This window comes from Tubulanus polymorphus, chromosome 10 (genome assembly GCF_964204645.1).
Source record: "Tubulanus polymorphus chromosome 10, tnTubPoly1.2, whole genome shotgun sequence".
Lineage (NCBI taxonomy): Eukaryota > Metazoa > Nemertea > Palaeonemertea > Tubulaniformes > Tubulanidae > Tubulanus > Tubulanus polymorphus.
Genome location: NC_134034.1, coordinates 7,434,158 through 7,461,044, shown reverse-complemented (window position 1 = coordinate 7,461,044; position 26,887 = coordinate 7,434,158). Strand labels below are relative to the sequence as shown.

The 26,887-nt window shown below is 32.0% G+C and overlaps 2 protein-coding genes across 2 annotated transcripts; both read left to right on the top strand.

Annotated features, from left to right (window-relative positions):
* The first annotated feature begins 16,633 nt into the window (after positions 1-16,633).
* Positions 16,634-17,485, top strand: LOC141911539 (uncharacterized). The gene has a single exon (XM_074802529.1). The coding sequence runs from the start codon at positions 16,634-16,636 to the stop codon at positions 17,483-17,485; it is 852 nt and encodes a 283-aa protein (XP_074658630.1).
* A 5,248-nt stretch (positions 17,486-22,733) lies between these two features.
* Positions 22,734-26,474, top strand: LOC141911538 (52 kDa repressor of the inhibitor of the protein kinase-like). Its single transcript, XM_074802528.1, has 3 exons — positions 22,734-22,754; positions 23,228-25,555; positions 26,346-26,474. Exons 1-3 carry the CDS (start codon positions 22,734-22,736, stop codon positions 26,472-26,474), a joined length of 2,478 nt encoding a protein of 825 aa, XP_074658629.1.
* Positions 26,475-26,887: the final 413 nt, after the last annotated feature.

Genomic DNA, 26,887 nt, shown 5'->3' with positions numbered 1-26,887 from the left:
AATTGTATTAAAATAGCAATAGATATTTATAAAGGATCAAATACATTATTCATTATAGATGATTGCGCAAATTTACATGATTCAAAAATTAGAGAGAGTGAGTTTTGTTATCTGGCTTTCTCTGGGAGACATTTTGGGATAACAACATGGGTTTTAAATCAAAAATATAATTCGATTGTTAAAGACTTTAGAGAAAGCATTAGATTTCTAGTTTTATTCTACAATAAAGATAGAAAATCGATGAAAAATGCACTTGAGGAAAATGATATTATTCCACATGATTAACATAATGAATATATGGATAAGTTGAAAAATATTAAAAGATCAAAATTACTATTTAGATTACAACACCCATTTAAATATGAATTTATTTAAATTCAACTAGCTTGTTAATCTATTACATATTTAGTTACATTCTAGTTGAATTCTAGTTATTGGTATTTGAAACAAAAATCAAATAAAATTCAACAATATTTTAACTAGCTTGTTAATCTAGTATATTTTCAGTTACATTCTAGTTGAATTCTAGTTATTGGTAGTTGGAACAAAAATCAACTAGGTTTAACAAGAAATAAATAAAAACAACAATATTTCAACTAACTTGTTAATCTAGTTGAATTCTAGTTACATTCTAGTTGAATTCTAGTTACATTCTAGTTGCAACAACACAACTAATTTTTTTGTTATATAAATGGGAGGTGAAAAGAAAATAAAATCTAAAAATGGTGATGTTCCAATTGAAAAAACTTTAGATGATTTAGGAATAACAGAAAACAAATTAATTCCAGATGATGGTGCTTTAGATAATGTTACAACAAATAATAATTATGAATATTATCTTTATTGTTAACATCAATTAGAAATATTAATAGCATCTGGTAAATGTAAAAATTTTATCGGTAAAACTTTAACTTATAATGAATTAGATACAATGAAATCAGATGAAATAATTAGATTATTTAAGATTTATGAAGCCGCGAGAACAGCTAGAATTAATGACGCGATATCAGAAAATGTAGTAAAAGGTTATAGTAAATTATGTAATTATATACTACCAATTGAAGATGAAAATAGATTATATTCCGATTTAAAAAATCATTATTTAGTTATGACTGAATTAAATAAATGGATTGGATATTTATCATTTCAATTTGGCGGATTTATGACATTATTATCAACTGGGGTTATAACATTTTCAAATATTGAAAGTAAAAATATTTCTATAATAAATGAGCGAGGTGGAAGAAGTGAAGGAATTAACTGTGAAGAAAAAACTGAGAACTCAGAAACAAATTGAATGGTCTCGGCAATTAGGAATTAAATCACAAGAATATAAAAAAGCTGTAAAAGAAAAAATAAGTAATAAAGATGGTGAAAATATTGTTATTTCTACTCCTTCTAATAATAGAATATTTGATAAATGTCTATATTTTACAGTTGGATTTGTAATTGTATTCATTTTGATTGGGTGTAATTGGTATAAGAAATCGAATAAAATTCATGATATTTATAATTCTGAAACAACTGCTATCAAAAATGAAAATACTTCTGAAATTCCAAAATTGATAATAAAAAAAAGTGATTAATATTTTGGAAAAAAAGCAAAAAAAATAATTGAATATCTCACTACTTTTGTCTATCTATGCGGAGCAATTAAATTGTCCAGATAAGTCATTTCGGATGTAGATATTCATTATTTTTTTAAATTTATTTTGTTTTTTTTAATTTGAAGTTTTTACTTGAATATTGTATTACAGTCGTTTCTTATTATTAGTTTTTTCTTAAATTGAAAGATGGCAGCACTGGGTGGGGTGTGATGCTAAAATGAATATTTGAATTTGAATTTGTTAATCAATTAACATGGTAATTGATTACTAATTTGATTAAAAATTATATCATAATTAAGTTAAAAATCCATAATTCATTTATCAGTTTTCATTCCTATATTCTTTTCATTCAGAATAATTTATAATTTCAAATTTCACATATTTCTTTAGTAAACACCAACAACATTTACTTAGGTGTTTTAGCTATGTTGGTTGATTTTGTAACCATGATTTCAATTCACTATATTTCATATCACCATGTGGGTGCCATACGGCACCATCACCATTTTCTTTATCAGATTTAATTTTATCCCATAATTCTGAAACGTTAGAATATGATACTTCACTTTCTGGGTTATAATATAACTCTCTTAAATATTGTTCTTTTTTCATCTTATTTTAATCCATTAATAATAATTTAGATTTAGTTTCAATAGCTTTATGATTTGATTTATTTTCTGGTATAATAGGTTTATTGTCATTGGAATCATCTTTATCATCAGATTTGAATTTTGATTTATATATTACACCGGATAATATAATAACTGTTACTAATCCAATTGTAATATATAATTTATAATTACTTCCAGCATTAGAAGAATCAGTTGGATTATTATTTGAATCAATATCAGATAAAGTCTGTGATTCATTTATATCAGTTAATTTCTTTTCTTTAGCTTTTTTTAATTCTGCAGATCTTTTACCTAATTCTCTTGCCCATTTAATTGTTTTCTCGGATCTAGCCTTTTTCTTAACTCCATCACTCATTTATTTTAGTTAATTTTTGTTCTTATTCATTTTCTGTTTCGCCGTTTGGTTGTAGTACATCTGTATCTGTTTCGTTCTTACCTGATTTATATTCCATAGGTTTGATGTTCGAAAATGTAATGACGCCGGTAGAAATTAATGTCATAACCGATCCTAATTGAAATGAAGCATAACCAACCCATTTTTGTAATTTAGTCATAACTAAAATAATCATTTTCAAATCACTATATAATTTATTTTCATCATCAATTGGTATTAACTGGTTACATAACTTAGAATAACATTTGACAATACCATCTGAAATAGAATCATTTATTCGGGCCAATCTTGCCTCTTCATAAATCTTAAAATATTTTATTACTTTATCGGGTTTCATAGCATCTAATTCTTGAAAAGTTATTATTTTCCCGATAAACTGATTACATTTACCACTAGCAATTAATAATTCTAGATGGTGCTTACAATATAAATAGTATTCATAATCAATATTACAATTAATATTATTTTCAATTTTGATTGGAATATCCTTATTATCACTAATGATCACTAATGCCTAAATCATCTAATGTTTTTTTAATGTTGGTATTATTCTAATTAGATTTCTTTGACATTTATATTAGAGAAAAAAGCAAGAAAAATATTATAAGTATTCTTCAAATGATACTAGCTAGTTAAAGCTAAAGAATTTCTATTTGAATCTATTCAAAATATAAAGTATTCTCTTTTTGAAAACAAAATATTAAAAATATAATAGAATTCACTAGCTAGTTGAAGTTATATATTGTTTTTTAAATACTTTTTATTTAAATTAGGATTTAGATTATCTCACTACTATTGTTTATCTATTAGGAGCAGTAATTATAACTGTCCAGATAAGTCATTTCGGATTCTTGATAATAAATCCTAAAACTGAAAATAAATTCAAAGAAACGACTGGTGGAAATACTATTTCATAAACACATATATTTTATTCTACAATCATTATCGATTTCCACATTCCAAGCCGCTCCACTCAGGCCCGGTAAGTTATGCGTGGAATGCAGGAATCAATAAAGTATAATACAACATCTGTCACTGTGTGTCATTAACAACAGCTTAATGACGCAATTGAAATTCCGACAAACGTAATGCATTGAAAGCCTTTACAGTATGGCTAAACTGCTACAGTCTCATGAGTTGAAATATCCATTATTTCTGATTCCACGTCCTCCTATCTTCACTTTCTTGATTCAATGGCCTTCATTTTGTTATCTAAAAGATAAATATCTAACGTAGAATAAAACTAACTTGAAGTTGTAGTTGTAAAATATTAATTACAACACTTAAACATAGCCATTCGTGGCGCATCTTACCAGGATAAGTTTTACATGTTTAACGTTTCCCGGCGCTTAATAACAACAAAAACAGTACTTACATTTATAACTGTAAACTCCTAAAATTGTGTTTATAGTGAGAATATCCTATGCGTTCCTATGCTTATGTGCTGCGCGTTAATAACTGCCAGTTATTCACTAGCTAAACACTGTCTGTGCAACAGATGTTCCTTTGTAATGTTATTGATTAATCCTTTTCAACTGAAATAGAACATTCGATCAATATTCAAATGACGTACACCCTATTCAACTGAATATAACGTGCGACAGATGCTTTTGTAAACAACCTAATACAATTGCATATAGGCAGTTTGACATAGATCGAGAGTAACCGGTTTTCTAAGCGCTTAAGCTTCAACGTATTTTTCATTATGTGTTGAATTCCATAATTCAACAAAAGTCTTTACTTTATCCAGTTGATCTAAATATAACTGTAAATCTAGTTTATTAGATTTAATTATGTTTTCCTTCTTTTCTAAAGGCCTTAAATTTTTCCAACTCCAAATAAGTTTTTTATTGTATTCATCATTCATGATAAATTTAGATATTGGAAACACGTGATCAATATGAAAGTATTCACCATAATTATCTATATTCACTTTATCATCGAATTGATATATTATCCATGATATGAAAAATTCATCTGAACAACCCAATAAATTAGATAGTGTTTCTGAATGCGTTTCTTTGTTGAATAATTGTGTTAATCTAGATCTTAAGCATTGTTTCAATCTAAAATTAAGATCTGTTTGATATCTTTCTCTCATATATTCTGTCATATAATCATTATAAGCTTCTCTATTATCTTCTCGATATCGTTTGGTATATAGTTTAAAACAAGTTTTACAGCAATATTGAAAACCATCTTTGCTAATCTTACGCTTACTAAATTCTGTTAAAGCTAATTTATCTAATTCACATTTAGAACACTTCTTGTAATATATATTTATAACACCAGTGTTATTTGTAATATTGATAATTTGTGGTTGTTCTGGTTCCATTTATTATACATATTTTTTTACTAAATTGATTTTAGAAGTTATTCATTTATATGTTATTCATGAATATATATGAATTATTTCAATAAAACTTTACTAACACTTTTAATGTTTAAAAATCTAACTCATACAAATATAAATATTGAAATATGTTTAAAATATACCTATGTATTAGATACCCTATTAGATACCATATTAGATACCCTAATAACTGATACCCTATTAGATACCTTAATTCCTTAAAACCCCCTTTTTAAAAATAAATATTATTTATACAATTTTCAACCAATTTATTTTTATTTTTTCAACTAATATATGAATACGTTTGAAAATAATAAAGCTTATTTATTATTACTGAGGTTTCAATTTCCATATGAATATAAGTTTATAAAATAAGATATTTTATGTATTAGATTGTATTAGATTGTATTAGATATGTATTAGATACCCTAAATACCTTAAATACTTAAAACCCCCTTTTATTTACTATTATTTTTACAATTTTCAACCTTTATTATTATTTGAGTTAAATATAATTAATATTTTAATCACTTTCACTATCAGACCCAAACAATTTATTCAAATTCTCTAACGAATTTTCTTCTTCAAATTCTTTATTATTTTTATACTTATTCTTCACCCTTTTTACCGCATCATCAATAGTTGTTTCATTGTTATGCTTATTCATCCAATCAAATTTATTATTATTTTCTACTTTATGTTTCATAGAATCTTTAATATCAATATGCTTATCTGTAACTATATCACCATGTGGGTGCCATATGGCACCATTTTCATTATTATCTTTATTAGTGTTTGCTGCTAATATTTCATTTACAATGTTTGATTCTAATTTAATAGCACCGGTTAAATCTAATTCATCTTTATTAGGTGTTGCTAATAATAAATCTTCATATAATTCTTTACCATTTACTTTTTTATTTGAAACAAACTTTGTAACATATCTAAATGGGTGTTCTAAAAATTCTCTTTTACCAACACGTTCTATAACATTATTTATATGTACCTTTGTATTCATTTGTTTATTCCAATTTGATGGAGCGTTTGAAAATTCGCCTTTACAATAATCACAATATTTTCTATTTTCACTAACATTTAATATTATTTCATTATTTGATGTAGAAGGTATTACATTATTAAATGTAGAAGGTATTACATTATTAGATGTAGAAGGTATTACATTATTAGATGTAGTAGGTATTACATTATTAGATGTAGTAGGTATTACATTATTAGATGTAGAAGGTATTGCATTATTATCAATTACATTACTTAAATTATCAACAACTTCACTTTTATTATTATCGATTTCTATTAGTTTAGTTTTATAATTTTTGAAAATAGGATCAAATATCAAAGCTATATTACAAGGTATTACATAATATAAACCATCATTATTTTCATGTGTATCGATTTATGGAATATGTTTATATACTTTACCTCCTTCCATTTATTATATAAATTTTTATTAAAGTTAAAATTTTAATACATAACACTATCTAATTGAGAATTTACAATATTTAATTGCGCGTCAGATATAATATAAATGTGCATTTTAAAATTTTTGATTCTTTTATTCTTTGTCATGAATAATTGTATTCCATCTTTAGTGTTCTGTAATTTTTTCCCAGAACCATGTAATGAATTATCCTCTGTTGTTCTAAAATCTAACCATAATGCATATTTATTACCGGTATAATAATCAATTTGATTAATGTTACAATTTTCTGATGATTTTACTTTTTCATTCATAAAATGTTTTCTAATTTCTGGCCATTGAACAATCATTCTCATTCCTTGACAAAATATTTTATTTGCTATTCCTTCGATAGTTATTTCTACTTTTGTTATTTCAGGATTATAATAATTATCAACATTTATTGCACCATTAGTATATGTTGCAATGGTAAAAAATATTAATATACCTTTAATAGATCTTCTTGGGAAGTTAATATTCTCATTAATTATTTCATCATTTGCATTAATAGTTACAGTTTTAAATTTATCAATATAATCATATAATAATGAAAATCCTTGATTGTATTTAGTTTGAATTATACTTGAAATATTTTCATCAGTTACTGTATCATATTCCAAACATATATTCGATAATTTATAATCCATATCTTTAACTACACTCGATAATACAATTTCATTAACAGGAGCAAATGTTATCTCAAATATAACATCTTCTTGAATTGCGTATGTATACAAAGGTGCATTATTATTTAACAATTCAAAGTCTAATGGAATTTTAAATTTGCTTCCATAAATCTTTTTTATCAAATTATCTGCGGTGCGAGTTACTATTGCGTCATTAGCTCCTGATCTTAATTTATTTTGGTTTTCTGATTGGATTCCTTGAAATATCATATTATTTCTATTTTCTTTAGTTAACCATAAATCTTTATAATGCATAAATAAATTATAATCATCTAATGAGAAAACTGTTTCTGGTCCAATCTTTATTGATAATTTTTTATTCAAATATCTCCCAACATTATCAACAACATAATTATTATTATTACCGGTTACTTCTATATCGGCTGATAAATAAATACTATTTGGAACATAAAAAGTATTTTGTGTTAATCTCGGAATACTAACATATAATGTTTCATCAGCATTAATATTAGAAGGGTTATGAGTAATTATATGATGTGATCTTTCTGCTTTAATAGCATTAGATATTCTATGATTCTTAGAAGGATTGATATAACTCCCACTCATTTATTCAACAAAAAAATAAATAATTAATTTTTAATCATGTTTACTAAACCAAAAATAATAGCACTTACAACTGTAATTAAAAATAAAATAATATGTTCAGCAGCAAAGTTAATAATGTTTCCTGCAGATTTCAATATAAAACCAACAATTGATGCAATAATTCCTGGTAATGCTGCAGCAGATTTTTTAGATAGTTCCCATAAATATTTTGCTAATTTCTTTAAACCATCTTTAACTTTATCTTGTATAGAATTATTATCATTCGGGGGTTTATCCGGTTTATTGGGAGTAGGAGTAGATTTCAGTGAATTTGATATAGCTAAACCTATTGTTGTAAATAACATAGTTACAGCTGTTAGAATTGAAAGAATTGTTATTCCTTCTAATTTAAATAATAATTTTATTCTATCTTTCAATGATATTTCAGAATCTAGTTTTATCAACAAATCTTTAAAAATAACTTTTAATTTATGATTTTAATAATGTATCTCTTTCTTTTTCCTGTAATTCTTTGTTATATTTTAAATCATCTATTTCTTTTTCTAAAGCTAACTTTCTGCTTTCATAATCAGCTTCCTCTATTACTTGAAGATTTTTATTTAATTCTAATTGTTTTAATTCTTCATTTGCATTAGCTAATTCTTTTTCTAACATGGTTATTTTAGAAAATCTCATCTTAATATTAGCAATTTCACCAGCTGATATTTGTACACCTTTAATATTCTCTACGTGCTTTTTCAGGATATGCTTCTAATTCATTATCAGTTAAATCAAGTAATCCTTTTTCTAGTAAAGGTTGTATTCGATTTATTCTAGTACTTTTCATCTCTTCTTCTGAATCTCCTCATCTATCAATTTGTTTTTCTAATACTAATTGTAATTGACTTGAATCATTATCAATTGGTTGAGTGTCTCTTCTCGATGTTTCGGGTGTCGAAGATCTTAATTTATCTAATCGATCTCTATGATCTTCCATTTCTGGATCAACATCATTAGGATTTAAATTTGGATTTTCAAATGGTAAATATCTGTTAATATCAATTTTAGGAATTGGTTTTTCTTTATTTATTCTATCGAGTGCATTCCATATAATTCTTAGAAATTCTGTGCCACCTTTTGAAAGTTCAATTGTAGATCTTGCTAACATTTTAGGTTCAAAAATATTTTCTTGACCAATTCTAGATAATTGAATTGATACATTTTTGTTATTTAATTCAACATTATAATACCATGCATCATTTTTAAATTCTAAATTATTCATGAAAAATGGGTCATCTTTTAAAATTTGTTCTACAACACCATCGGCACCAATTTCATCCATTTCATCTTTTGGTAATAATTCGTTAACAATTGTATATATTACTCTATTTTTCATTGATTTTAATTGATATTTCATAAGAGGATCAGTTGTATTTACTAATCTTTCCATTAAATCCTTTCTAGATGTTGCGGTTCTAATAACTAACCTTTCGGTAGCTGTCATATATTCTTTAAATTCTTTACGCGTTTCATAATCATAATCATCATCTTCACCTAAATTAGTATTATATTCTGGCTCATTATCATCATTAAAACTTGCTTCATCAAAATCAGGTTGTTGTTCATCTCTTATACCAGGTTCATCTAAAGGACCCAATGGAAAATCATCTCCACCTTCTACATCCATTTACATAATAAAAAAATTAAAATTTAAAATATAATATTCCTCCGATTACAATTCCTATACAAGTTATAGCTAATTTAGCATTTTCATGGGATTTATTATCATCATTTAGTTTAATTATTTCATGTTGAATATTATCAGTTTTTATATTTTCTGATGTATTGTAATCTTTTATTTTAGAATCATTATTTAATTTAATATTATTAGTTTTAGTTTCTGTTGATTGAATGTTTTTTATTTTTTTCACCTTCCATTAATTTTGGAGCAGTAATAATCTTTTTATTTATATCATTTAATCCAAATTAATTATTTATTGTTGCTGTTTTAATTAGATTATTATAACCAATTATATTTCCCATCTTTAATACTAAATCATTAGAAATAATTAATAGATTAGGGCCTATACAATAATTTATTCTAATATGTGATTTATCTAAATAATTTTGATATCTTACAATGTTTTCTGGAATCGATCTATTTTTATCATTATGAATTGAATCTTCAAATAATACTTTGAATTGTTTCTGCGCATCGAATGAAGTGTTATCATTTCCAACTATTGGGGATCTTGTTTCAACTTGCGCACCTAGAATACATATCAAATAAGTTCTAATAGATTGATTTACTCTTTGTATTCCAGCTTTAGTAAAACCTTCACTATTTTTTAAAATGAAATTAACCCAACCATTATTATTTTGTTGTTGTATATTATTATAATATTTTGGTAATTCATTCCAATTTAGTGTTCTTATATCTGAATTTGTCATTATTTTTCCAAATTCTTTAGTATATAATATTCCTAATCCACCCATTTTTCCAATTTTTGCTCTAAAGTCTTTATTTGAATTAATATTAAATTCATTACATATTCTATAAAACTTTAACTTTAAAAATTAATATTATTATTCAATTCTTTAAGATATTTTGAACCTGGTAAAGGACATTCTAATTCATCTAATATTAATTTTATTTGAAAATATGTATGAAATCTGAAAATCTGTAAAGTGATAACATCAATGGTAAACTTGGTTTGTTTAAATGATCATTCCAACTAATTCCACATCCTGTTGTTGCACAATAAACAGCAAAATTTAATTGGTTCTGCCAATAATTCATATTTTAATAACCATAGATTTTAATAACCATTGTTTTGCCTCATTTAAATTTTTGAAATTAATTGTATACACATGAAATATATTTTCCATCTTTACATGAAAATTATTACTTTCAGTAACATAAATATATAAATCAATTAATGAATCTAAAACTTCATTTCTATTTGTAATATCTTTATTAAAATCTATTGCTGGAATATTATATTTAATTGATTTATTATATTGGAAAGCTTTTGGAAAACTATCTGCCATTTATATAATTAAAAAATTAATAATTTATTAATTCTTTTAATAATTTATCTTGTTCTTCAACTGTTATATGGCCATTTAAACTTATTATATAATCTAGTGTATTCTTTAATTTATTAATTTCTTTTATATTAGTTTTAATTTTTTCTTTATTACTTTTTATATTTAATTTTGAACTTATACCGGTTAAAACACTTGAACTTAATCCTAATACACCAATTGATATAGCTAAAGGTGTTAATGGACTGAATATTGCTAGAAATGTTATTACAGAACTAATTGTAACCGAACCACTTATAATAAGATAATATATAATTTTAGATTTTAAATATTTTTTCTTTTTAACTTTTAAATCATTTTAAAATTCTAATATTTGTTTTTCTAAATATATTTTTAATTTAGTTTTACTGATATCATGAGGAATAATATCAATATTATCAACTTTATCTTCCATTTATTTAACAAAAAAAATTACTAATTAGTAAATTTATATGCTACAAATATAACAATAACTGTTCCACCTAAAATCCATATTATTTCATATTTCTTCTGTTCATTACTTGGGGTATAATAATCTGATATTGTAGGTTTATGTAGATGTAATTTTTCTTTATTTGTTACCGCGTTATATAAACTCATTGCATCATCAACTGATTGAAAATCTCTATGTGAAATCTTCTGATCATATAATTCTTTGTTAATATAATCCATATAGTTTTGCCTCTTTTCTCTATATTCTTCTGCTGCTTTATTATATTTCTCTAATGCTAAGTTATGTCTTTTTTGTTCTGTTAATGAACTATTTTTATCAATATGCTTGAATAAATAACCACCACCAGTAAATGCTAAAGCGTTAACAATTGCCGATCCTATAATAGTTATAACTGCAGAAGCCATTTATTTAGTAAAATAATTATGCATTTATATGGGAGGAATATATTTTTGTTTTTCTAAATAATCAATAGTTAAATTAGATAAAGTAACTGCTAATGTTAATTTTAAAATATCATTTATATCAAATCTATCAACATTAACACTTCCCATTTTGAATACTTTTTTTAATACCATTGAATAACCAACAGTTCCAACTGATAGTAATGCGCCATTATATAATCCAGTTATTATCCACTTATTACTACTTTTATGATTATCATATATTTTGGTTAATATGTTTTTAATATCATCAATAATTCCATCTTCATTTAATTCATATTCTAAAGGCGATTTAATTAAATCAATTACTTTTTCTATATTATAATTTTCTTTATTAATCATTGTTGCATTGTTAAATGATTTACTTTTTATATCAGTAATTACATCATTTAGTTTAATTCTCATTTCTTTACCATGTTTAAAATCAAACCCAAAACATATACTCGGTCCAACAGTTATATTCATTTATATAGTGAAAAAAATTACTCTCTACATCTTATAACTAATTCATAAATTACAGGGAAATTATTTAAATCAATTAAGTGCCCATTATGATTTCTAATTTCTAATCTAAAATTATTAAAACGAGGAATGCATGGTTTGAAATCACATTCTGTTAAATTATAATTTATTTGCGTTCCAAATTCTTTAACATTCTTCAATGGTAAAATGTTTAGTAAACCAGAATTACAAGTTATATCTTTAGTTGCTTCGAATGTTTTTGTAGGATCGATTAAATTGCAATAAATATAAAAATGTGTGTAAGGTATTAAGTTTGGTGTAACAGCATCAATATTTTTTAAAGATCTATCTGGAAGAATTCCTAACAGTTTAGCTATAGGTTTTTTTACCATAAATTTATGTTTTTCACTATTAGATTAACATTTCACTATGTATTTTATCTTTAGATCTATTTGAATTTATTCTTTCTATTTCATTATTAATTTCTTCTATTTTATGGCATAACCGTTTGATGAATAAATGTGCATCATATCCTGATAGATTATGAAATATAACTGGTACAAAGTTAATTTTCTTAGCTTGTAAGTTACAATTCTCATGTGCAGCGCCTCTAAACTTTCCGTTCAAATGATCATGGTCTCTTACTTTTTTATCTTTATAATTAAATATCTTTTCACAATGATAACATTTACCTGTAAACACAAATTCTTCTTTATCTTCTTCTGTCATAATTATTTCTATATTTGTATTCAATAATTTACTAAATCTTATTTCATATTCAATTAATAAGTCACAAAAATGATTGATAACATTTTCATTTCTATAATGATAATATTCACTTTCAATTAGTTCTGGATAATCAGATTTAATATATAACCCGAAAGCTGCAGCTGATTGATGAATCTTTTTAATAGTATTTGTTATTGGTGGTTCTTCTGGAAAATCATTTTCATTAGAATTTAATTTCTTTCTTTTATAATATATTTCTTTTCTATCTTGATCAGTTAATTATTTATTTAATGATTCAAAATCTCCATATATTACAAATGGTACTTTATTTTTGTAATCATATTTTTTGAATTCTAATATTTTATCCTTTTCATTTGGTAAAACTAATTTACAATAATCATGATTTTCACATAATTGTTTATGATTTAATAATGTACTTTCATTACTGAATCTATGTAAACATTTTCTACATAGATATATTTTATTATGGTGATCACTTTCTATTAATGATGTATAAAACGCTGTTGGAAACTTCTAAATCTTGCCACCTTGACCAATAAAATTTACTTTTATCATCACGATGTGATACATCCTGCCACGATGGTTTTCCACTCTTCAGCGCTGCTTCTATCCATGAAAATTCGGTGTCCTTTTCTTGTTCTTCAGCAATACTCTAACAAGGAAAAGATTCGTCCAAATTGAGACAAGAAATAGTGACTAGGCCTGTGCTAGACAGAGCAGTAGAGATTCCAACACTATTGGGTGGACTACTAGATGCTACGTTACACGGAGATACGGCTTAGTCTCCTCTCTTCGAAGCAGAAAGACAGTGTGCACATTCCCCTCTGGACAGAGCATCCGCGTTCAAGTGATTTATTCCCGGACGGTGTTGTATACCAAAATTTTATTCCGCCAAAACCGTGAGCCAGCGTGCGACCTGACCCTCAGGATCTTTGAACGACATGAGCCATCTCAAAGATCCGTGGACTGGTCTAAGTAGAAATTTCGATCCTAATAGGTTATGTCAAAAATGCTTTATAAAGGTGACTACTGCTAATAATTCTCATCTGGTCACGCAATAATTTCTTTCTTGTTTAGATAGGGTACGGCTACCATAGGCGACAACTCTCTTACACCATCATAAGTTTGGGATAAAAATCATCCTAAACCGACTCCAGAAGCGTCTGTATCTAGAATAATCGACAACCCTGGAGTGAAATAAGCTAAGTCCGGAGCTGAAGAAAGCATACTCTTCAATGAAGAAAATGACGTTTGGCATTCATCAGCCCAAGCGAATAGATGGCCTTTCTCAGTATGGCTATGTAACGGTTTTGCGATAGTAGCGAAATTTTCGCAGAAATGTCTGTAGTAGGAAGCTAATCCAAGAAATGATCTAACGTCAATCTGCCACTGTGGAACTGGCCAATTGGCTACGGACTCCACCTTGCTCGGGTTGCAGGAAACTCCAGACTCCGACACAATATGTCCCAAAAATAGTACTGAACGTTTGAAAAAGTGACACTTTTTCGGTTTAAGCTTCAATCCAGCATGTCTTAGTCTTGAAAATACTTGTCGCAGATTATGTAAAGTTGAATCAAAATCCTTCCCAAAAACTATCATGTCGTCTAAGTATATTAAACAGATTTCATTTTGCAAACCACCCAAAACTTGCTCCATCAATCGTTCGAAAGTAGCTCCAGCATTACATAGACCAAACGGCATTTTGTTGCATTGATAGAGTCCATTTCTCACTACAAGTTTTTTCAGATAGCTTCTGGCAATTGAAGCTATGTCCATGGTACAAAATTACCTTGCACCCGATAACGAACGGATAGAATCATCAATTCTGGGCAAAGGATAAGCATCTTTAACAGTTGCCTGGTACAATTCTCCAATGGTTAGGGTCGGTCTGATCGCAGACTTGATACGGGGATTACTATAGCATTTGGGACACCCGTGAAATAGGCACCCGTGAAACTCGTATACCGTTTTTGTCGCCTCGTCGTATCCGTCTACCGAGTACTTACCGATCCTCTCCTCACCACCGTTCAGCGCGTGCTTTAGCCTGATACCCTGCTTTTCCGAAACCCATCTCAACCAGATGATGGCCATCTTTGAAAAATTAGCGTTCGGTCTATAACCACCGGGTGGTAGCAAAGCGATTGTATTTGGTTCCAGAAAACAGGTTCTCAAGGCCTCATTACACGCTGAAGCTATCGTGATGGATGAGTGGAACGGGTCGATACCCGATAGATCGAATAGGAGCTGTTGGAAATGTACAACAGCATTCATCAGAATGTCCACATCTGATCTACAGTAATCAGTTAGCTCTTGCTGCATATTAAACACAGTACCTTTCTGAGAATTGTACCAGGCAACAAGTTTCTCCCTCTCCCCACTACTGAGTCCATCCGGATTGTACATTTCTAAAGCGGGCAACGCACCCACGTAATTCAAATTCTCTACCGTACAAAACTTGTAGGGAAAGTACCCCTTTTTCAATTCGCGTAAACCTAGAGTGCTAGGTATTTTAGCTAGTCTCATCGGTAAATAATTAAGCGTATCCAATATTTTCAAATCCAGCTGCTGGACGTACATATACATGATTTTACCGCCGTTCGGAATAATCTCAGGTCTAATTGCCTGGTCTAGTAAATACTTCAAAATAAAATATCCGTCGAAGGATTGAAAATTGTGGGCGAATGCGGTTGCCCCTCTATTTTGGTCATTGAATAACCACTCACAGAATTCCGTTTCATTTTGGAACTTGAATTCGTTCTTACCACAATGGGCACATTCTGAATCGCTCGTTATAGTCGAAAACTTGCACTCTTGGCAACAACGGTGTGCCATTCCAAAGATGACCTTATGAATCGAATCTTCCGTTGTCGTAGTCTCAAAATCAAACGCTACGAATTTCTTTACCTTCAATGACTCAGCATCGAATTCTTTCCCTCCCTGGAGGTACGGGTTTATCAAGACACCCGCCTCGGTATTAACGACGTGTGTGTCGTTTTTCTTGACACCGATATAGCATAAGTGTCCTATGGGTCGTTTTTCTTGACACGCCGAGCAATACTTAATACCGCAGTCGTGGTCGGCTGAGGCGATTTTTTCGCGTTTTACAAATTGACCGCATGCCCTACACCTCGCTCGACTGTCGCACAACGAAATCCCGCTAGCCAAGCTTTTCAAATGATTGGCGTAGCACCCCTGTCCCTTGTAATAGATGTTACATCTATTGCAATGTATCGAATTCACCGCTTTACAACCAACACCGATACACAACCGACAGTGATCGAAACACGGATGTGCCTCCTTATGATTAAACGCTTTCCTTGTACAATTTGTACAATCGTCGGACATATTGCCCCCACTTGAACCTCGTGAATGTTTTAACGGTGGCCGAACAAATGCGATAAAACTATATCATAAAGTATCCGAGGACCAGAGAATAAAATACATTGACATTTGCTCGCTATATCCATTTGTAAATTCATGATATAGCTATCCAATAGGCCATCCCACTGTTGTAACAGAAAACTTCGGCGATATACGGCAATATTACGGATTAGTCAAGTGTGTACTTCCACCGCGGAAATTATTCCTGCCGGTCTTACCATATAGGTCCGGTGGGAAACTCACTTTCCCACTTTGCCGAACGTGTGTGGATGAAATTAATCAGGACGCGCCGTGCCAACATACTGACAGGGAGAGGCAATTGACGGGCGAGTGGGTAACCCTGGAAGTAATCAAAGCCCTTGATATGGGTTATCAAATTGTTTCTTTACATGAAGTTTGGCATTGGTCCGATAACCGAACTGGTCTATTTAAGTCGTACATCGATAAATTTCTGAAAGTTAAGACGGAATCTAGTGGGTGGCCATCGGGCGATATGTCCGACGATGAAAGACTAAACTATATAGCGGAATACGCGGCGCGGGAAGGTATCCAATTAGATGGGGATAAGATTGAAAAAATTCCGGGTCTGCGAACAGTCGCAAAATTATGTCTGAACAGTATGTGGGGGAAATTTGGTCAGAATAGTAACAAAACTTCGGCGAAATACATTTCGGACTTTTACGAGTTGATTCTCGATTCGACGGTTGAAATTTCGGACATAATCATCTGTAACGATGATGTACTCCGTGTACATTACAAAACAAAGTCTGAGTTTGTCAAGCCAAACAGTCGAACAAACGTTGCCATAGCTGCTTTTACAACTGCTCACGCTCGACTCATACTGTATACATACATGGAGAAGCTAGGGGATCGAACCCTTTATACGGACACTGATTCGATCATCTATTCCGTAAAGCCTGGTGAATGGGAACCAGAAACTGGTAACTTCTTAGGCGACATGACAGACGAGCTCGGTCGTAATTGCTACATAACTGAATTTGTTTCGGGGGGACCTAAAAATTACAGCTTTAAAGTCCTTGATACGGAGACGAACCGTTATTCGTATGAATGCAAAGTCAAGGGGATAAATCTGAATTACAGAAATAGTCAAGTCGTCAATTTCAAATCTATGCTTAAATTAATCACCGACGATACCCGTGAGAAGCTTTTAGTAAATAATCCGGGTACAATTAAACGAGATATAAGGAGGGGATAATTTATAACAAGGATGAGACCAAAACCTACCGCGCCGTGTACACAAAAAGGGCATTTGATCCGGGTAATAGATATAACACATTACCGTTTGGTTACTAGTTTCTGATGTTGCGACAGTAAACTCAGTTTCATTGCCGCGATAAGCTGGAAATTTACCTCCGTCTTGGCTCTTGGACAGTAAACTCAGTTTATTTGCGCACAGTGGTAGCTGGAAAGTTGCCTCGTAACATTGGTCTCAGAAGTACTAAACAAAACGGGTTTGCGCGAAATGATTTTTTCATCTCTTGTTTGCTTGCTTCGATGATTTACTAACGATCTTTCAATACGCATAGAACTGTCAGTCAGCTATCGGAGCGGGGGATGGGAGATATACTTATAGTTAATTAGGCTTAATAATATTATATAGGCGACCGATAATGTACCGTTTATTACGTTTCTAATGGCATCATACAATTTAGGGACATGAGTTCTATCTAGTCAATTTGTAGTTACTTATTTGTAAATATTTTTGTTTGGCTCAATAAAGTACTGAAATATTAGTATTGCATTTTAATTTCCGATATTATTGTAATGTATCTAATTTGTAGTTATCTTTCAATGCAATAAAGAACTGAAATATTAGTATTGCATTTTTATTTCAGATATTACATTGATATTTATTTGTATCATTATCTGTTTTTAACACAATAAAGTACTGATATATTAGTATTGCATTTTTATTTCAGATATTATTGTAATGTATGTACTCTGTAATTATCTTATTTTGATGCAATAAAGAACTGAAATATTAGTATTATATTTTATATATTAATCTAATCCATTTAGTTTGTAATTATCTTTTTTTTTTGATGCAATAAAGAACTGAAATATTAGTATTATATTTTATATATTAATCTAATCCATTGAGTTTGTAATTATCTTTTTTTGATGCAATAAAGAACTGAAATATTAGCATTATATTTTATATATTAATCTAATCCATTGAGTTTGTAATTATCTTTTTTTGATGCAATAAAGAACTGAGTTTGTAATTATCTTGTAAATATTCTCATAGCTTATTGTTTCCATGGAATAAAAAACATATAATTTTCATATTTCTACCAAGAAAATGTGTTGCTTCCGTTGTTACTTTGCTATCTCCATGTGAATGTTGTTATGACTTTGTGTAAATATTCTCATAAGAACTTTTATGAAGAATAAAACGTGAACATATGATATTTCAACCATGAAAATAATTTGTTGTTTTTTTTCTCGTTGCCGCCTTCGATCCTTTTGAGCACTCCTCCCATGAGTAAAAGAAAATACGCTCGTTATCATTTAATAAAAAAGGACATTTTCGTTTATTCTTCAAAGTAATTACAATAATATGCGAATATGTAAAATAAGTAACTCAGATATCAGAAGGATTGTTTACTTCGGGACATTCACGTATCTTCTCGAAAACACTAATGTCTCTAGTAGCACAGAAACAGCAAAAGTCTTCCCGATTAAAAAGAGTGAATATACATGGTCTGGTAGTTTTGAGTTGGGGTATTATATCGCTTAAGTCAATATCTTTCAAATTATTCCACTGCGCAAGAGACAATTTAACACCTTTTTGGTCGCTTCTCTGGTACCCTTGTCATCGACGAAACGATAATATCGTATATCAACGTACACGCGGTGGCTCTCTCGAGATTTGTAGACTTTAACGTAATTATCTCTCCCTAAACTGGATACGCTAGAGTCGTAGTCACCAGCTTTAGCGCGATCGATTGCGTTGTCGATTTCCATTTTGCAAAAGTTTAAATGTACCCACTCTTGAATGTATAGAGATATTCCATTTTTGGTCGGATATGCCCATCCTTTTGCGCTACAATCGTAATGTCGAATTTCAATTCTTTTCGTATCGTTCCACGTAGTAGGACTGACATAAACTAGCATTCCTAGATAAAACTGCGTTTCCGATTTGCTAGTGTTATCATTCAGAGAATTCGGTGTTGCTGTATCTCCTGAAACGATAAGATTTAGGATAGATTACTAACCCGAATTGATATTGAGAATATAAGTTGAAAAAATCTGAGAGAGTTAAATACATACCTATATCAAGATTCTTTTTACTTTTCTTCTCCTTTGGTACTGATGTATCCGTATTTTGTTGCTGATAACGTCGTTTTACAGGTGCATAAGTTATATGAAGACTGTTTTCGTTAGGTGACGATGAGATAACCGGAGAGTACATGTTGCTCGTTGTGTGTCTCGTCTCTAAATGAAATGACCTGTCTATTGTCGATGGATTGTAGGTGGCGATGTTGTTTCTATTGTTACAAAAATCTTGCCCAGACCCATATCCGAAATAGCTTTGCCCGAACTCGTCCGATGTATTTTTTAAATTTTCCCGCTATCTTGGATCCGCCATCTTGGATGACATTACTTCCTGCCACCATCATGGATCCGCCATCTTGGATCCGCCATCTTGGATTACGTCACTTCCGGTCGCCATCTTGGATTACATCACTTCCGGCCGCCATCTTGGATTACGTCACTTCCGGTCGCCATCTTGGATTACGTCACTTCCGGTTAACCACAACCAACCGCACCCGCCTATACCGGGACAGTATAACTACTGATGGAGACTCAAAAACTCACGTTATCCACAGTGGTAGAGCAGGGCGAGAGACTTGATAAATTCTTAGAAACGACGAGTACTCACACCTCGACTGTTTGCTCGTCCGCCATATTTACACCATTGAAATTTCATCTTATCCAAATTTCAATTTACATTTTGTACCATCGACGAGAGAACTAGATGAGCAAGGCTCAGATTTTACCTCAGAGGACACTGCTCAGAACCTCTAAAAATTGTACAGGATATTTTTAGGGTTTTCTGTTACATCACAGAAAACCCTATTGATATCTGGTGTTTATTATTATTATTTGACATTTGACGTCAAAACTGCAAAGGCTTTCTTCCCTTAGCGCGGTTTCCGATACAATCCATTTTATTTCATTTAGCTCACTTTGATCTACTGATACTGCATGGGAATTTTGATAAATCAACGTTACAAAAGCGCTGTCGGGCCGTAAACATCGAAAATTGAGCCCCATTCAATGAGGTGACATGTTTTTTAGAGTCGTCATCCCGAAATCATCCGCAGGCTGGCCCTCACTTCGATTATCAATTCAAGTGTAAATAAACACATTTATTGCCGCAAGCCTTCACATTCAGTCGCGGTCTTCAAACAGTAATTTCGACAATTAGCCGTTTTCTTCATCAGTACACGAAGCTATTTACCAGTATATGGACTATTAAGGGAAAAGTCTTAGGACTGAAAAATGGGGAAAAAGAACGTTTACAGTTGTATCAGCCCTAGTTAGATATATCGCTGTGCACTGGATTTAATTTATTGACTGTATAGTGTGTGATATCAGTTCGAACTATTTCATAACTTAATACGTATTCAATCTGGATTTTACAGCTTCGAATCGACCAATGATAATATATATATATATTAATATCTTTGAATATCGGATGAAAAGACTTGTATGGTTTCGTTTTTATTCATGACTCGTATCAATTACTATTCGTATAACATAAAATTTTCGTATTGGATTGCTTGATTGGATTTATTCGCTTCAACACGAACAAGTGACACACAGTATTTAAGTTTGTCAGTATCATATCATATGCCCTGAACTTTCTGGATAAAGGGACATTTATTCCTGATTAGATTCTATCCTAGCCAAATTTCCTAATAAAAGCTGCATTCATTACGTTATTAGGGTTTCTGCTGCCTCGGCAGAAATCCTATTGGATTCCTGCTGATTATTATTTTAACATATTTTCCACTGAGTTTCGTCACATAAAAACCATCTTCTATTAGATTTGACTACTAACAACTTTGAAACGAAATGTTAAACTATGGTAATAATATAACAGTCTCTTTCTGTGCGTAGTTTCTATGGATGTACTGTGCTTCCTATTTTAAACTTGAAGTTACTTAAAGATAGCACCTGTGGAAAAAGCAATCATGGCGCGCATACTGGCGCGAATCCTAAAGCCGGAAGTACGCTCATATAATTCTTGGGTAATATAACCCAACGAGCTGGGAGGCGGGGGGACTAAAACGTATGTTTTGCAGGTAAGATACTCGGGAATACAAATTTTCATGCTAAAAATTGTAATATTCCCTTCATATACATTCCCTGCAAAACATACTATCCAGAATCCCACAGACTAGGAGGACTAGGAGGAGGGACGGCCAAGTTGAAAAACAAATACACCCAAAAAACGAACACAGACCTCCAAGAATAAGGAGAACTATGCTTACCTTCCGAGCTGAAAGACAGCGACCCGAACGAATGCGATCCGATCCCTGTTGAGACCCTCCAAGGCTTAATAAAAATACACGGGTAGTCCCCTCTGTCCTACCCGAACCACAACATCGCATACCCAAGAAAAACAAAAATTACTTGGTAATTACAGTACATGTCCAATTTCATCCCTGTGAAACCCAGACAGTAAATAAAGCGAACTGAAGGACGAGATTCCCTGAATCGCAGGTAAATCCTTCAAGTGAAAAACACTAATCCCCTGGACCCGGTAAAAAGGGGTCCGCAGGAATACGCGAGTCAACCAGCTTAGGGGGACGCCTAACCCCTTGAGCCATAACTACACAACAAATGGCTGTTGACGACCCTAACTGGCCTGACAAGTCACGAAGATAGAAGGACGAGAACGTAGAGGGAGAGCCCCAGTAGGCCGCCTTACAGATTGCATCAATAGACGCGCCCGTGAAGGCGGACCAGGAAGAAGCAAGCGATCTGACCTGATGCGAAACTACTCCCTGCACTCTGGGGCTCCTTCCCTATTTAAAGCCTCTTTAATCAAGGTCACAATCCATCTCTAGAGATATCCCTGACCGAATTCTCCATTAGAGACAAAAACAACCTTTCCCTCCCCTTTCTAAAGGGTAAGGTGCGAGCTAAATAAGCTTTGAGCGCCCTGACTGGGCAGAGAGCTCCATCTGGCTAATCATCCGAAACCCGGTAGGCTAAAGCCGGTATCGTCCATGACTTCCCTGCCGACGACGATTTTTGGTTCTTGGCCAAAAAACCAAGCCCAGGCCTCAACAGTGGCGGATTTAGGGGGGAGCACGCGGGGCACGTGCTCCCCCCTAAAAGTCACAGGAAAAAAAATTGGACCTACCTTTTCAAGCCAAATGAGTAAAAAAAAATTTTTTGGGGGGATATTTGGGATTCGAACCCTTATGCCTTCTGCTCAACTGGATGTAAACCAGCCACTAGGAAGTAAATGCATGTAAAAAATAATTTCTCTGCCGCAATAAAATGATCATCTAACTTATATAACGCTTCTAAGGTATGTATAATTATATTTTTGTAAAGTTCTATTATTTATTCTTCTGTGTATATAGATTGCATTAAATTATGTGAGCCCACAAGAGAAATATTGACATTTGTATATATTAAATAGTCTGTGAAAAATCCCCTCGGCCTCAAGTTGAAGTAGTCGCGGACTATTACTAATTACATGTACCATTATCAAGGAGCTATGATGTATTTATAATTGAATGTTTATCATAGATAAGGCCAGTTCTGATTTTACTTTTGAAGTGTGAAATAGACATTGGCTTGCAAGCTTTCTGCCAATTTTTCAACTTGACGAACCAGTGATGAGTCGATCGTGATTATCATATGCGAATTTGTTGAATTATTCTCATTTGTGTGTTTTTTTATTTTGCAGATGAAAAAGCAGACGAGTATTTCTTCGTTCTTTGGATCCACAAGTACCGGTCTAGATGCTAGTGTAAGAAAACAGGGAACTGATGAAACATTCACCCCTCCACCCGCACCCAAAAGAACAAAAAATGACATTCCGATTCCATCTGATAATTGTGATATTGGATTAATTGAAGACATAGCTAGCCTTAATGCCGATGAAAAGTGTAAATTATTACGGAAACACTTCGTTCCTGGTGAAAATTACAATTTCCCGACGACTCTATACCAAAATAAGAACAGGAGGTTTAGTGTAGATTGGCTAACTAAAAAGGAATATGCAGGCCTGGTATATTCAAAGGCCAAAGAAGGCGGGTATTGTATATATTGTTGTCTGTTTGGGTCAAGTGATCTCGGAATACTATCTACATCTCCATTGACGGATATGAAACACACCCATGCTCGATTAGGGGCTCATTACGGAACTGATAAAAAGGAACCAAAAAAAACTCACCTTGAGGCACATGAAAAGGTATTGCAGTTTCTAAATGTACATGAAAACAAGCAAAAAACTGTCGTGGAGCTGAGTAATAAGAATGCTTTAGAAAAGATAGAAAGAAACCGTACTGTCTTATCATCCGTGATAAAAACTGTCTTACTTTGTGGTAGACAGAATATAGCACTGCGGGGCCATCGAGATGATTCCCGACACATAAGTGATCCTGATATAAATTCCGGAAATTTCCAGGCATTAATTGATTTCCGTATGGATGCTGGGGATTCTGTTCTCTCGGATTACCTTGCCACCGGACCAAAAAATGCCACATACCGTTCAAAAACAATCCAGAACAGTATAATCCTGGCCATTGGCGATAAAATTGTCGGAGATTTGATTAATGAAATCAAAAGCTCACAATTTTACTCTATATCCGCTGACGAAAAAGCGGACACTTCACACAGTGAACAACTAAGTGTGGTTGTGCGATTTGTTGATTGCAACAAAGATATCAGAGAGGTTTTTCTTGGCTTTGTCGAAGTATCAAGTGATACAACTGGATTGGGATTGTCTTCAATAATTAAGAAAACCCTTGAAGCTTGGGGTTTGTCCCTCGAAAACTGTAGGGGTCAAACATATGATGGCGCTGGTGGAATGGCTGGTGCTCAAAGCGGATGTGCTGCTCGAATAACTGCTGATTTTCCACTTGCAGTGTACACTCACTGCTACAGTCATTGCTTGAACTTGATTCTCAACGACTGTGCTAAAAGCACATTAGTTAGAAATATGGTGGACTGTGCAGAAAAAGTCTATAAATTCTTCGACAATAGCCCCAAAAGAACAGATTATTTGGAAAATGTGATCAAAGAGGTATGCCCTTCAACGAAACAGAGACTGAAACAAATGTGTAGGACCCGTTTTGTTGAGCGACACGATGCATTCGAGGTTTTTGTTGAGCTCTATCCAGCGATTGAAAGATGTTTCAGCGATATGTCAACCTCACAGAATTTCAACCGTGAAACCACCAGTGATGCCACGACGCTTTTGGCAGCTATAACACAATTCCAGTTCATTGTGACCCTGATTACTGTCAAAAACTGTATGGGCTATACAAAAGGGCTTTCAAAAAAGCTTCGAGGCAGATCTGAAGATATCTTGTCAGCATACAACAGCATTGAAATTGTTAAGGCAACTATCAAATCGGTTCGTTCAGATATAAATGCAGTATTTAGTAGCTGGTTTGAGGAGATTACAAATTTGGCAGCACAGAATGGCATAGCACCATCAAAACCACGTACCTGCAACCGTCAAACTCAGCGTGGAAATTATCCTGCTGATACACCTGAAGAATATTATAGGAGAAGTCTTGTTATTCCATACATAGATGGTCTTATCAGTGGACTAGAAACCAGATTCTCTACATTGAGTGTCATTGCTTCAGAGCCACTGAAGTTAATTCCAACAAATGTGCAGAATACCACACTTAATGATCTGAAATCGTTCATCAATCAGTACAAACAAGATTTGCCATCCCCATGCGGTATAAGTTCCGAACTCCTCCTCTGGAAAACTCATTGTTCTCAAGTCATTGCTAATCTAGGGAAAGATGACAAGAAACCCAATACTGCAGCTCAGGCATTGAAATTATGTAATGAGGACGACTTTCCAAATATCTTTATGATGCTGAAACTAGTTTGCACATTAGGTGTGACAAGCTGTGAGTGTGAGCGGGCAAACTCTGAACTTGGACTACTCAAAACATATTTGAGAAGCACCATGACCCAGTCCAGAATGAATGGTTTAGCATTGATGCATGTCCATTATGGACTTACCTCTAAAGAAGGCTTTATCGACTGGGTAATAGCAACATTCAGCAGACAAAATGCCAGGAGAATGGTTTTAAATAATATAATTGATGATTGACTTGATTTATTTCAAACCATTGATGATAAGTTTCAAATATAGTAGTTTATTGTATCCATTGAATATTTTACCGGTGATTAGCATAAATTGCTTTTGATAAAGGAACACTGATGTAAGTTGTTTTTGTGCGGTTTTATGTATTTGTGCAATTTTAAATATGTTTATAAATCTATTCATCTGTAATGTAACCTGCTGATAAGGACTTTAAGAAGTGCAATACATTCTTCTTTGTGTTGCCTTAGTCTATACAGTATTAAGGTCGTTAATTAACTTGTGCAAATGTTAAAATGTTTTTGTTTTAAAATTTGGATAGTTTTACTTTAATCTGATTGATTTTGACTAACTACTCAAAGTTATGCAATGTACAAGTAAATTTAATTAATCAGTGCAAATATAAATATGTTTTTTTTTCAAAATCTGATAGATAATCTATGATTAATCTGTATTAAATGGAAATATTGAAGGTAACTGCTGATAAAAAGAAGTGCAATGTATCCTTCTTTGTGTTGCCTAGATTAGAAAGTATTATTATGGACATCTATTAACATGTGCAAGTGTAAATATTTTGTTTTAAATGTGAACAGTTTTACCAGTTTTACTTATCTGATTGATTTGAATAGACTTAGTCAAATTCCATGATACCAGTGTTAGTTTCTTTCTACATCTGATAAGTATGATTTAGGCATTTATATCTAAGGAGTATATTTTTCTCAATATGTTTCAGGGTTTTACCTTCACTTCTTTAACCTCCAGACAAGGTGACCGAGTGATCAAGTGGACCAAAAACCACATGACCAGGCCTCACCGACAGAGCATGGAGCTCGGACCTCCGAGCTGCCATAGCCAAGCATAAAAGGAAAGCAGTCTTCCTGGTCAGTCTGGCCAAAGAAAGAACTTCTAATGGCTCATATAGACGCTCCATCAAGTATTTCAAAACCACAGTCAGATCCAAGGAGGAATATCTCTTGACAACCGCGGCCGCTGAATCGAAAAACCCGCAATTAATTGGGCTATTCTAAGGTCATCTGTGACCGATGGACGACCTGCGGCCTTCAAGGTGTGCCCTATAGCCGACCTATAGCCCTTGATAGTCACCACCTGCTGACCTTTGTCATGGAACAAAAACAGGAGAAAATCCGCCACATCTGCTACAGCGGGTAAGAGACAATCAACTTGTCGCCCACCGCACCAATCCTGGAACAGCTGCCACTTGGAATCATACTGGGCCCCAGTGGATGACCTCCTAGACCCCAGGATAAATTTGGC

Coding starts and splice junctions, on each gene's coding strand:
- LOC141911539 (XM_074802529.1), top strand. CDS start 16,634: ATGGGTTATCAAATTGTTTCTTTACATGAAGTTTGGCATTGGTCCGAT.
- LOC141911538 (XM_074802528.1), top strand. CDS start 22,734: ATGCCTTCTGCTCAACTGGAT. Junction 22,755..23,227: donor TGCCTTCTGCTCAACTGGAT/GTAAACCAGCCA, acceptor TTTATTTTGCAG/ATGAAAAAGCAGACGAGTAT. Junction 25,556..26,345: donor AAGAAGGCTTTATCGACTGG/GTAATAGCAACA, acceptor AATATGTTTCAG/GGTTTTACCTTCACTTCTTT.